Source organism: Argiope bruennichi, chromosome 4, assembly GCF_947563725.1.
Source record: "Argiope bruennichi chromosome 4, qqArgBrue1.1, whole genome shotgun sequence".
Lineage (NCBI taxonomy): Eukaryota > Metazoa > Arthropoda > Arachnida > Araneae > Araneidae > Argiope > Argiope bruennichi.
In genome coordinates this window covers 20,913,327-20,928,069 of record NC_079154.1, presented here as the reverse complement: position 1 = coordinate 20,928,069, position 14,743 = coordinate 20,913,327, and the positions used below count along the sequence as shown (strand labels likewise).

Genomic DNA, 14,743 nt, shown 5'->3' with positions numbered 1-14,743 from the left:
ATAGCATTAAATATGATAAAAGAATTCAAACATCCTTAAAATTAAATTTTCACTTAAAAGATTTTTTTTTTTTTGTGAAGTAATTTTAACATCAAAAAGTAATAAACTCACATAATAATTAGCATAATCTAAGCGCCATGTGCAAAGACAATTTTCGAAGAAATTTAATAGTTTCTCAATAATAAATAATTATCAGCAAAGTTCTGCATTTTCCCTCTGGATTTGAAGAAATTTTATAAAGATTAAATATAAATATAAAAGGATAGGCAATTAGAAGATGAAATGAAAAATGAAAAAAAATTTCTTATGAGAAAATGTTTACAAAATTTTTAAAAATTTCGATGCAAAAAAATAGCAATATCGAGTCATAGAACATGTTTTAGTAAAGAAGTGAATTCAGGTAACGCCATAGTCATAAGAAAAGCACTTCTGTGCATCCTTACTGCATATTGTTATACGCTATTGTATGGCACCATACCTTCTTCCTGGAGGATGCGCAAAGAATTTCAAAATTAAATTGCGCATCACACAATTCGAGCATGAATTTACACCAATGTTGCATCATTTACCAATACTTTAACAAAAGTATATTATATCGAATCATTGAAAGCCATAAGATAAAAATGATGAAAGCTATATTGATGTTTCGCATTGTGCTAAAAAGTTTATCTAGCTCTTGAAAATATACTCTATATTAAGAAAATGAACTCAAAATATGCAAATAAATAATTCCTGGTGGTAAATCAACCTTGGCGGATTTATGTATTTTGTAGTCCTAGGCAGCATACATTATGATGCCTTTCTTTTAATGAACTGGTCGATTTAATTTCACGTTTCAACGCATTTTTAATATGTCTGATTTATTTCAGATAGTTTTTTAAAATTTTTATTAGTTTTATGAAAAAGTATTTGTTTTTACTTATCTATTATGACTCCAATCACGGCATCTACGTTTGTACAGCATATTATTAAACTAGATTTCCGATATTTGTAAATATTCTAATAAGAAAATAAATAAAATATAGAATTTGAATATTATATTTAATTGGCAACTAAGAAAATTAAGATTTTTAATTAGTCAGTTGTGGCAGCCTCTCAAGTTATTTGCCTTCTGTAGCTGCCTAGTCGAAAGTCTGCTATTGTAGTATCTGCTACTGTCATTTACATTATACCTAATGTGAAAGAGGAATTAATTGCGAAATATTTATCATTGCCAGTTGAGAGATATCTGGTATTTTTTGTTTGTATAACACAGCAATGGCTAAAAAAAATGTGGATTGGAGAATTCTAGATTCTCAGATTATCGTTAAAAGTGGCAAAGAAAAACAAAAAAATTTCTGTTTGCAGCCGATATCTAAAATCTGTTAGTGAAAAGAAAAAGAAAAAGATTAATGATAATGTAAAGAAATTCGATTCAATGCATCATTTGGTATGATTCTAGCTATATAACATGATCCAATAGAAAAAAAAATGTAGAATAATAAGAGAGATTTGTTAGATTATTTATTATTGTTATTCAGATATAGAAATAATGAACGCTATAGTAAAGGTAAAATAATTTATAAACATGATATAAGAACATAATATGAGAAAAGCATTGTGAAAGAAAAAAATGTTCTGCATTTATTGATTTTTTATTCTTTTTTTTCCTGGCAAATAATTCTAATCACATATTAAAAATTCAAAATAAAATTTGTACAAATTTTTTTCAAAACTAAGCATTTTATAGTACAATATTTATATATATTTTTTCGTTATTTAACATTAGTAAGCCATTATTTTAAAATTTTGGTCCCGGATATTGTTTTACGACAAGTAAAATCCTATATCTAACACCTCTAGAACGGCACTTTTCGACAACTCCATTTCCCCTTAAATTCTAACAACACTGAATTGCCTCAAACGCCCTTTCAATAAAAATACGGTGCGAAGCCCGAGACATCTATATACCATTGAGAAATTTCCTCTCCGTTTCGTTAGATGTGACTGAATATCCAAGGCGCTTCCTTTGTCCATTAGGGACTCTCTCCCAAATAGGTTTTAGAAACTTTCTAAGAACTCTTAAAAGATATCCGAGCAGACATTTACTTAACAATAATCAAGTAAGTGGGGTTCTCTTTTGTATATTAACCCATAAAGAGCACGGGCTACCATTACAGTTTTTGAAGATGATGGGAATGTTTGAAAGAGAAATTCCGATGTTCTAGTATTCTGAGATATCTGTACTCGAATATTGTTAAGAATGAGAGGTTAAACAATATAATAAGGAGCGAGAATGCTCAGAAGGAGGAATTTGGGAACAAAGGGGAAAATAGTCCTTCAGTAAAGTATTCTACTTACAAAGAGAATCCTAATTAAAGTGTACAGTGTTATTAAATTTATACACTGAAAAAGTTAAGAATGCTGTAATTCCACATTGGCAACCACTTAGTTATAATATTAATGAAAAAGTCCAAATTTTAAATCACACATTCCAAATATAAAGCGTTATTTGTTCTAAAAAGTTAGATAATCAATTTCAATTTTGTTTGGATACCCAAAGAGGGAAGGGGCAACAATTTCTGAGTCTATCTTCAGCTGTTATAAGACGATATGCTAGGTTTTGAACACTTATAGTTTTGTTAAATAATTTTTCTTTTCCTAAAACTATTTCTACATTCGATTTAGTTTCGAAAAGATATATTAAAATAAGATATCTGAATTCATAAGTTAGCGACCATGTGGAATATTTGTTGAAGTCTTATTGCAATTTCAAATTTAACGAAGTTAAAGTTAATGTATTTGAAGCGAATTATTTTTCTGAAACACTTAGAGACGAATAGAAAAATTTATCATCACTTTATAGTTATGTTTAGATGTCTATAGATAATCCCTATCGATACCATGCAAACCGTTTCAAACAATACACTGATTCGTTTGAATATTTTGAAAGAAAAATTTTTAGTATTTCCAGTACCTATTAATTTTTTCCTTTGCATCGTTTAATGCATTTTTCAAAAAAATTGCCTTGCTTGTTCGTGATTGAAAAAATGAATTGAATCAGTTTACAGAAAATTAAAAAGCGTATATGTGCGAAATAAAGGCAAAAGTGAAAATTTACTATGGAATTACATTCATTTACTACTTAATAAAGGCACGCTACTAAAATTATTGAAGAATGAGCTTGAATTCCATCATAACGTTTCAACTAAATTCTATGCAAAATGGAATTAAAAATACAAATAAAAAAAGAAGGATTTGTACTAAAATAAAATTGTAATAATTAAAATGATACTTTTGTAAGTCTTAAGATAATACAGAGACAATTTATACAAGATAATTGTTTTTAAAGATGTGAACATCAGTTTTCATAAGCAAGTCATAACGATTATTTATCGGTAAATTTTCAACGACAATTAAACATATTTTTGCGCTTGATTAAATTTTCTGTTTGAAAACTATATCTTCATTTTTTTTATATCTTCTTTCCTCTGACTGAATGTACTTTCTGTTGACATAGAGAACCATCCCTAGAGCATTTGTAATAACATTGTACAGCTCCATTAATTAACTAAACGAAGTATTAAATTCAATGTAGTTCTGAAATTCGAACGGTGGCTTGTTTACATTTGATTGTTGCCATTCGATCATAAGTAATAAGATTTTATTAAATTTCTCTTCTTTCTCTTATTAAAATTTTTTCCCAATTTTCTTTTACCCTAAAACAATGTTATGATCTTATTTAGAATCATGCCATTGTATTTTACGAATTTCTGTTTTAGCGCAAACTATTGCACGATCCTTTTTTCATTTTTGAGAAGTTTTAAACGTCATTTACCTATCGGACACATGGCCTTTTCCTCGTAGTCGCATGTTTTTTGGCGGAGGTTGAAATGGAGTCGGGCAGGACACACGAATTCGTACGCTAAACCATTGCTGCAAAGGTAGTAAATGGAGCAGTTGGATGGATGCCGATAGAATATAAGAATCTTTCCGTTAACTTCTGGGCAATAAGGACTGGGTTCACCAACTGACCGGAGAATCCCCACTAGAGAAAAAAAATTTTGAAGTCTGATAATGAGATGATATTAATTGTGAACGATATAATGACAGGCGCTTCGAAACGAATGGAAGCAAGTTTGAGTGACCAATATATTAATGACTAGATTTAGTAAGTTTAAAAATTTTATTTTAAATAACCGTTATTCTGTGGTTTTTAACACGATAACACGTATTGTCTGACATACTTGAAAATTTTGTCAAGATGTATGATTGATGAAAAGGAAACAGCTGGAGTGGTCTCCAAAAATTTGTCGCATACTCTCTAATAAAGGTGTTATCCCAGCGAATGCCTTCTATATCATTGGCGTATAATAGTTACAAAGAATTAACTTTTGGTATGAATTTGGTGTGTTTTGACGATAAATCCCTGACATGCAATTAATAGTAACTGAAAATCGAATTTGTGTTTTAGATGCGTTTTTCCCAACCGATCGAAACAAAAAATTTGGCACAGAGTTACTGTTATAGTCATAAAATCACATATCAAATTTTGTACTTTTAAGTCACGCCACTTTTGATTTAAGTCAAGCCGCTATCGATTTTACGTGTTTTTGAATGGCAGACTGACAGACGGTCAAGCTGTTGTGGGATTGGGCACAAAATTTGACAAGTGTCTATCGATCTTATTTATTTAGTTTTTTTCGTTTTATAGTTAACGCGTTAACTTAAATTCGAATAATCAAACAACCGAACAGATAAACTTCGTCTGAATAGATTTTACTCAAATTTGCAATCTACAAATTTGCTATAAAGACCATATGTCAAATTTTTTTAAAAGTTTGGTGAACAATTATGTTAATTAATAAGATTTATGCTAATAATGCTTCCTTATTCCGAGCAGGGTATGCCCTGACTCGCCATGCCATTCCTTATGCCCTGACTAAGGCAGGGGCATACGGGGCAGTTGCCCCCGGCTCCCACATAAGAGAGCCCCCAAATCGAAGAAAGATTATTTTACATCTTCTTTAATGAACGTTCTTCATTACTGAAGTAGTGAAGCTGAGGGCGGGGCCACCAAAGAAGTTTTTGTCCCGGGCCCCACTTAGGCTAAGTCGGGCCCTGATTCCGAGTTGCACATTCAGTTATAGAATCTAATTTCAATTATATTATTTAATTTCAATTTATAGTAAATAAAAAAAATGGAAAAGAGAATATTGAAGAATTTTTGATTATGACGACTCGCCATGCCATTCCTTATGCCCTGACTAAGGCAGGGGCATACGGGGCAGTTGCCCCCGGCTCCCACATAAGAGGGGCCCCCAAATCAAAGAAAGTTTATTTTACATCTTCTTCTTTAATGAACGTTCTTCATTACTGAAGTAGTGAAGCAGAGGGCGGGGCCACCAAAGAAGTTTTTGTCCCGGGTACCACTTAGGCTAAGTCGGGCCCTGATTCCGAGTTGCACATTCAGTTATAGAATCTAATTTCAATTATATTATTTAATTTCAATTTATAGTAAATAAAAAAAATGGAAAGGAGAATATTGAAGAATTTTTGATTATGACGACTCGCCATGCCATTCCTTATGCCCTGACTAAGGCAGGGGCATACGGGGCAGTTGCCCCGGCTCACACATAAGAGGGGCCCCCAAATCAAAGAAAGTTTATTTTACATCTTCTTCTTTAATGAACGTTCTTCATTACTGAAGTAGTGAAGCAGAGGGTGGGGCCCCCAAAGAAGTTTTTGTCCCGGGCCCCAATTAGGCTAAGTCGGGCCCTGATTCCGAGTTGCACATTCAGTTATAGAATCTAATTTCAATTATATTATTTAATTTCAATTTATAGTAAATAAAAAAATGGAAAAGAGAATATTGAAGAATTTTTGATTATGACGACTCGCCATGCCATTCCTTATGCCCTGACTAAGGCAGGGGCATACGGGGCAGTTGCCCCCGGCTCCCACATAAGAGGGGCCCCCAAATCAAAGAAAGTTTATTTTACATCTTCTTCTTTAATGAACGTTCTTCATTACTGAAGTAGTGAAGCTGAGGGCGGGGCCACCAAAGAAGTTTTTGTCCCGGGCCCCAATTAGGCTAAGTCGGGCCCTGATTCCGAGTTGCATATTCAGTTATAGTATCTAATTTCAATTATATTATTTAATTTCAATTTATAGTATCTGAAAAAATGGAAAAAAGAATATTGAGGAGTCTTTGATTATGACCAGTGCTTAGACATTTGCATTAGTTAATGGTCGATCTGCAATGCTACACATTTTCTACGCGAATTCTAAAATCTTTTACCTTACGAAGATGCAGTAAAAAAAAACCTGTTTATAGCTGACACATTTTATTTACTGTCTTCAAAATATTGTTTACAAAAAAATGGTGGAAAAATTCAAATTTGTAATATTTGGGCGAAAATATTTCAAAATTTGAAGAACGAAGAATTTGCAAGTTTTGTAAATATTTAATTAAATACATAATTTCATGTAAGAATAATTCCTAGTCCTCTATCTAAATATTGGAACAATATGTGGAGAATAATAATAAAATCCCATTAGTATACCGATATGTTGCTTATCAAAATTTTTAATAAAAAATTTTTAAGTAAAACTGCCAAAATAAAATTTGAGTGATGAAGTTTTAAGGAGAAAGATTTTGTTGCTTCTGCTCAATTTTTTTTAGAAAAGATAGTTGATCTTAAAAGTTTTTATTCAAAAAAATTACAATCTTAATCTTTTCAAAGTAAATTATTGTAAATTGTCACTATGATACATATTTTAAAAGTTAAACGTATATCATCTGTCTAAAACAAATACTAGTTGAAGAAAAACTTTCAATTAGTATTTATAGTCTAATTAGTATTATTAATATTAGCGCTTTACGAACGCTTAATTTTATCCCTATTAAAAGGAAAAAAAAGCAATATCTATAGAGATTAGTCTATTAAGGTTGCAGAATCTTCTGAAATTATTTTAAAAACGCTTGATTTCAATCCTGGTGAATTATTTTTTAAAATGAGAGTTAGATGAACATCAAAAACGAAATAATTTTAATAATAAAGAAAGAAAACAGAAAATGAGTCTATAATTAAAAAATGCACATATTGGAGCTGCTCGAAAACTAGTCTCAGAAAAGCATTAAAATTAGCTCATGAAGAAATAAATACGCACTAGCGATGGCTCAGCTATTCTATTTGCAGACTAGGGTTTGTGCACGGCCACCAATTCGAGGATACATTCTTCCCCCCCCCCCCGCCTCTTTAAAATCCATTCTACTTTTACTAAAAGTCGCACATTGATGAAAGATACATTGATATTTAATTAAATTACAAATTAGATAATTATAAGAAATTTGTGGCTAGGTAAAGTATAGCTATATATATATATATATATATATATATATATATATATATAATTGCATGGTCTGAAGGAATCCAACTGTATAAAGTAACTGCAGACATTTTTCTGAGCATGCTACTTAATATATTTACTTATTTTGCAACTCTCAGCTCATATTTATACCTGGACTTGAGCAATAAATATTATGTTTCAAGATATACCATCGAAGAAACTAACTGAGAGAGAGATCTGGGAAGTGTAGGAGGAACTCAATGCTATTAATTAGCTTTAACCAATCACATTTTCAAGAAAAATTTTAAAACTTACCATTTACAATCAATTCAAACTGGGTAATGTATAATAATCAGTATATTAATTCATTTTAAGAATGAAACTTCAATGAATTTTAAAAATTTTTTTTATATAATAGCTGTTCAGACTGTACACATATTTTTGAGACACTCCATATTCAGATTACATAAATTATAAGCAACTAGCAGCGGTTATACACAATCAGTATAAAGTAATTATCATTGATATATAATCATCCTTACTTTTGTCGCATTGCGCTTTGTTTGGGTAATCACAGGCCTGACGGGCAACGCTGAAATGCAGACCGGCAGGACATGATTTCGGATGGGCAACTCCGGAATCGCAAATGAAGAATTTTGAACAGTCGTTGGGATTTGGCATCAAAACTGTTTTCCCTTTCAGTACACCAGAGCATACATTGGAAATATCGTCATGAACTGTTTTTCCCTTTGGTTCTTCATTCGGGACATCTTGAAAGAATAATATGATAGCAATTATGTCAATGAATTACACAGACTAAAATTTCACGGACTGTGGGTTACAAAACACTGATTGGTAGCGAATCACTTTTTTTATGGTGGATCACGACGAGATATAAAACGTATTATCTTTCTACAATTTGCAAAAAAGTGATGTGGGCTGGAAATCTGCATCAAACCACACATTAAAAATATTTTTTTAATAACAATTGTTTTTTTTTTCTTGACAAATTTCCTTTTGACCCTTAAAGTTTCTTTCAGAAAGAACGTGCTGTTCATCTCTGGAAATGCTCAATGCTCTATAGATAAGGAGTTTTGATTAGGCAGCTCCCTAGGCGGCTGGATTTAAAGATGGAAAGCTGAGAGACCAATTGGAAATACTTAACATAAAAATACTATCACATAAATAAATTTGTAAAAAATACAAATTATATGAACTATAAAATATTAGGACTACAATATTGAATGTTGGTGAATTGTTATTTTGAATTTTTTAAATAATTATTCAACGATTAAATAAATTAAAGTATAATTATTTTTTAGAAATATATTAGAATATTAATTCGTCATTAATTGACTATATTATTTTTCATTTGATAGGTCTTTTAAAATATAAATTTTTAATGTTATATTTGAAATGCATTATTTGTTTATATATAATATACTTTTATATATAATTATATATATTGTCTTTCATACCAATTAAATTCTTATGTTTGAGAGTAAAATAATTATTAACTAATAATTATAGTTAATTTTTAAGGAATTGCATTGCTTTATTTTTAAATAAATAATTTCAAAATAAATAAATTTAAAAGTTACTAAAATTTGTTACTACAATAAGCTTATACGTAATTAAATTTATTTAAAAAAGTGAAAGTAAATTGATCATTTACTAAAATCGGACCCTTTATTTGTTTTGCCTAGGACCGCAAAATGTTCAATCCGCCACTGGGCATGGATGAAGTGAATCTCTACAGATTCGGTTGCTATAAAACTGGGCCATTGCACAAAAGTTTGTGCGCCTCTGGTCCTCACCTTCATATAAAAAAAAGTGCAAACAAAGTGACAATTCATTTTTTTTTTTTTGCTTATCTTATTTTATACTATAAGCAAGGGAGATGATTTAAAACTGTGTTTGTACTTTTTATTATAAGCTTATAATGTTCTAAATCATCAAGGACGAATCTTAGGGTAGTTAACTCATTTATATAAAAGAAAGATGTTATATGTTGTTAAAGAAACCTTTACAAACATAGTGTTTCCATATGCGTTTATATAAGAGAAAAAGGATTAAAAGCTCCCATATTAAATTCACCTTATCTAGGAAGAAATGAAAATGAATTCGATACAATAGCAATAAAGCCTAAAGCTAATTTAATTACTCACTTAAATAAACAATTAAAAATAGTATGAAATGCTGTTAAATGCAAGAGTGTAGTTTGTAAAATAATGGTTACTGAAGTTATTAGTATTTATTAAAATTTTATTTTACAAAACATTTGTTTATACTTTTTAGAATATTCCATCCTTTTTACAAAGCTTCAAGTAAAACTTAGTAAAAGCTATTTAATTTGTATTCACTTTCATTTGCAAAAAAAGTAGTTATTAATATTTAAACGAGTGTGCTTCGAAAGATTGTCAATATATATTAGATTGAAAGCTTAAAGCCTAAAAAATATTTTATCGAAAATGCAATAAAACTCCAATTCTAAAGGCCAATGGTATGGAAACGTTGAGTAAATAAGATTACAAAAAAAAGCCGTAGTATTGTTTTGTTTTTTTACTAAACAGTGCTGTGTTTGAAACGTACACAGCAAAATCTCGACTGAGTATATCGTTATTCGATAATAATTTATCAGCATCACGAACCTGATAACAAATTATCAGTAACTTTATAAATAACCTCCAGAAAGATTTTGTTTCATTTACGGAATTCACACATATTTTCAAATATCCTTTGAATTTAGAAAAAATAAAAATATGTATCATAATTTTCAACTCCAAACGATTTTTAAGCTATTCAAATATTTTATTTTGAAAGATTACAGCAATTTATGTTTATATTTTAAATACCTTTGAATAACAGTAATAGTTTAAGAATCGAACAAAAAGTTAACTAATTTTGAAAGCTAAGGCAGTTAAATTGTTTCTCAAATAGAATTTATTCAGTCGTAATTTTTTTTTAACGTATACATCATTCCTTAAATGCGTGAAAATCATTTCCTTTGGTTCTGAAATAGAGATAACATTTCACAAGACTAATCTTCTATCTTCATCAATTTCGAAAATCGGAAAACAAGAAGAGGACTAACCTGTTTCGCAGCCAACATTTTCCGGATAGTCGCACGCTTGCAATTTTGGATTGAAATGAAGTCCAGACTGGCAAGTAAGAAGATGGGGGTAACCCTGATTGCAACTGTAGAATTTTCTGCAGTCCGTTTCATGAGGTATCAACACAGGTTTTCCATCTTGCCCTAACGGACATTGATTTTTTGGAATTTCATTACCTTCTTTTCCTTTTGGCAATTTGGTAACACCTAAAAAAAGAGGCCAATTTCGAATAATACTGTAAAAACCAATGAAGTGGTATATCTGAAATTTTACAGTACACTCTCCAATACATGAACATGTGTATTATTAATTTCAAGGTATTGGCGAGCAATAGTTAAGAAAGATAGAGATAAATCGCTCGATGCGATTAATACATAAGTTCCAAGAAACCGAATATGTATTTTGGGTAGCTTATTTTTCCAGACAGAAACCAAAGCTTGACATAAAAATGATGTTGCAGTAAAAAAATCACATATCAAATTTGATATATTTAAGTCACTGCATTTTTTGAATGATCGCATTTACATTGAACTAGAAGTGCAAAGTGATAGACGGTCAATTTCTTCGCGGATTTTGCTCCATTTGAAACATATATCTAATTTAAATGTTAAGTTTGTAATTGAACTTGTTCCATCAAGCTCTTTATTTTGTAGCTATCATGTTAACTTATATTCAGAGAACCGACACACAGACTTCCGCTAAATGGATTCAAAATGAATAGAAATCTACAAATTTGGTGTAAAGAGCATATCTGAAATTTCATCTTTGAGTTCAAAGCGTTTTTGAAAAATCGTGTTCATAGACAGACAGACAGACAGGCATGATCCCAAAAATGTATTTTTCGGACCCACAGACCTCTGAAACGGGCAGATTAATCAAAATCTCGAGTTCAAATTTTTGGCAATTAAATACTTTCTTTTTGCATATTTCGTACACGAGAGAGCAAAACAAAGATCGCATATTTCAGAAAAGAAATAGATATCGTATCGCATTTGTAATGCTATAGATGTAATGTTTTATTTACAGATGAAAATAACAGAATGGAGAAAAAATATGTTATGAAACAAAAATTAACAAAACAATCATATGTAAAAAACAAATTTATATAAGCATCGTAATTCTTTTTACGTTTTCTACCTTATTGTAAATTTAATTTGCAATTACAGTTAATGGCATATACTTCGATTTCATTTGTTTTTCAAGCAGGGATACACATGTGCTACTAAATCTGGCATAAATAAACCTTAGAGAGTAGAAATGCGCATCTCAGAGCAATTTTTTTTAAAAAATTTATTCGACTTTCAATTAATTAAAAAGTAAGTAAGAGTTTCGCTTTTTTTGTCTGGGATAATTTAAGAAGTAACTATTGCAAAAAAATAATTTCTACATCATTTAAAAAAAATTTTAATTAATTTTTATTGGTATCAATTTAGATGTCATGATTATTTTTAATTTTAACATTTAAAAATAATTTTATTTGGATAGTTTCAAAAAGACATTTCATTACAAAAATAGAAATCAAAACTTTTCCCTTATTTCATAAAATATTTGATTTGATTTGACTCGTGATTTTCTTTCGTTGCTGAAAGTTGAGAAAAAGAAATTTTGTTTACATTACCTGCACAGTTTTCATACGGAATAAGAAAGTGAAGTCCCATTCACACGAAAGACAACACGTAATTAGAAGAGGGATTATTCAGACAATAACGTTTTAACGTCGCAATATTGTCATAGGATTTGATTATCTTGGAAACTCCGAACATACAATAAACAGAAAAGTATAAAGTTACAGAAATAACTTGTATATATTGATTATCACATGTTAATGCATAAAAATATTTTGTTGCAGGAATTATGATCAACAAGAAATGCATAAATGGTTTAGTTAAAATTAAATCCCTGCTATTATCCTTGATGGACCAGCTAGTTACCAAAGATTTTCATAATATTTGATAGTCATATATTCGTTTGCTTGCAAAAATAACTTTGGATGAAAGTAAGTCAAAAATTTGAGAGATTTCAGTATAAATAAATTAAGTAAACTTTTTTGGCTAACCTTTTTCACAACCAGCATTCTCCGGATAATCGCATGCTTGGAGTTCTGCATTAAAATGAAGGCCATGCTGACAGACGTGTACAAGTGTGATTCCATTATTACAAGTATAAAATTTTCTGCAGTCTGTTTCGTGTGGTCTTAAAATGGGATTGCCGTCTTCGTTCACCGGGCATAGAATATCAAAACCATCTCTTCCTTTTTTGCTAAAACCTGGGGGAAAAAAAAAGAGCATAATTACTTGAAATTGAAATAAAAAATTATATTCACCCAAGAGTGGCAAGTTAAGATACGTTGATTAATCAAAAGCCCCGTTCGCGTTTCGTTCGGCCCATTTCCCCCTCTTTCCCCTCATTTGTGGTTATTCTGGACTTTTTGATGTTTTTGATGTTTTTCATTTTACTGATAGTTTGCGAGAAGCCCTTGATTGATGTCCACAGGCGAGAGTGGTCCTGCAATAGATCAGATGGCAACATAATCCTAACAATCATATCCGTAAAGGTAACGGGTCATGGGAACGGGGATAAATATTATTTGTATTTTAACCAGAAAATTTTGTTTGGTGAGAGTATATGTTTAGAATGTCTAATCTTCTGGAAACTCGTTAAGTAGGAAAGCAAGCATGGCCTTACAGCTAGCAGTATCATAACGAAAGTTATTTCCGATCTGATGGCGTGCAAAGAGTAAACTTAATGCCTTCCATTGCGATTGTACAAAAATAGGAATTGAAACCGAGTTCTGATGGCCATCAGCGATTACGGAATAACTCCTCCTGTAGGAGGTTAATCCCATTGTGGAAGTGGAAGTAACTGGACCCGACCTTACAACTCAAATGTAGCCACCTGAAAAACAAAAACTAATCACAATGCCCGAGGTTCTGATCTCAGTATCTGCATTGATGCTGATTGCTAGGAGGGGAAAAAGGAGTGACAAGCATTCGAGTTTTAGCTATTGTTGCAACATCCTGCAATAAACGAAATTAATGAAACACTCTTTAAATTTACGGACAATGCTTTGCCATAATGGATACTCTAAAAGATGTAGTGAGTGTGCGTCACTTCTTTACGTAGCACGTAGCGGTGCATTAGAAGAGGACCGTCCAATCAAAAGTCTTATTCTCCGAAGGAAAAGAAGAACCATGCGGTCTGCTGAATTAACGCCCCAAAAAGCCAATGGTCTTTGTCAACATATAACATTTTTATTTAAACTCTTTCGTTTACTAATGCTTACTATAAAATATGATTTCAAAAACATAATGCAGTTGGAAGTGTCTCAAGTTTGGGTCTTCCAACAGCAGTTTTATTTCAAATGAATCTCAGAATCAGTGTGTATCATTTTATTCATTATGCTTTTAAAACGCATTATTCTCTCAACTTTTAACTGAATGAATTTAAATTAACTACATGTTTGTTTCTTGTAATCATGCATAATGTAAGCAATGGCATTAAATAGTCTTCTGTTTGAGAAATAATACGCAGCAAACAAACCTGAATCACATCCAGCGTTTTCCGGGTAATCACATGTATGAAGAGCTGGGTTGAAATGCAAACCAGGTTGGCAAGACTTGAGGTGAGGAACACCTGCATCGCATATATAAAATTTTCCACAATCTTTTTTGTGAGGTAAAAGCACTGGTTGGTCTCGATTTTCGCTTGGACATTCTTCGGTGGTTTCTCTTCCAAGTTTCTCTTGTGATTCTTTATGAAAAATAACAGATTTAGATCAATTGATAAGGAATAGTTACGTTACATTTTAACGATGTTATTAATTTAATTAAATGATAAATAGAAACAGATAATAGTGGCTACTAACTTTAAAAAAATGATAAATATTGCAAAAAATACTTCACGAAAGAACACTATTAAATTACAATTCTTGAAAAACAATTTTACTTTCTTAACTATCGTAATTGTATTATAGTATCACACAGTTGGATATGTGCCAAATCTGCACTGCAACCAGAGCAGCTCAGTCATCGCCAAACTCAAAGAGAGGAATTTTGGCTTATGCCCTTCAATTTTATGGCACTACTGCGTAATGAATGAATTTTGATCCCTTCTGTGGCAATTCTCGGAATAACCCCAACTTACGGATTTCCTACTTATTGTTTCATTTTCTGTATTTTTTGTTTATTGCTTTCATTATTATCATTTCATTTTCTTTGTTCATAGAACTCTTAATGTGCAAAAAAAAAAAAAAAAAAAAAAAAAAAAAAACCATATGTCCTTAGAAACGAAAAAATAAG

The 14,743-nt window shown here is 30.8% G+C and overlaps 1 protein-coding gene across 2 annotated transcripts in view; it reads right to left on the bottom strand.

Annotated features, from left to right (window-relative positions):
- The window catches only part of LOC129965346 (chondroitin proteoglycan 2-like), a 36,946-nt gene that overhangs the window by 240 nt on the left and 21,963 nt on the right, over positions 1–14,743 (bottom strand). The window contains exons 4-8 of one of the 2 annotated variants that reach the window (XM_056079174.1): positions 13,986–14,195; positions 12,502–12,711; positions 10,427–10,651; positions 7,875–8,102; positions 3,818–4,027 (exon numbers count right to left, since the gene is read on the bottom strand). In XM_056079174.1, coding sequence (XP_055935149.1) covers positions 3,818–4,027; positions 7,875–8,102; positions 10,427–10,651; positions 12,502–12,711; positions 13,986–14,195 — 1,083 coding nt within the window. The remainder of the gene's footprint in view (positions 1–3,817; positions 4,028–7,874; positions 8,103–10,426; positions 10,652–12,501; positions 12,712–13,985; positions 14,196–14,743) is intronic. The other variant, XM_056079175.1, reaches the window with a different exon arrangement.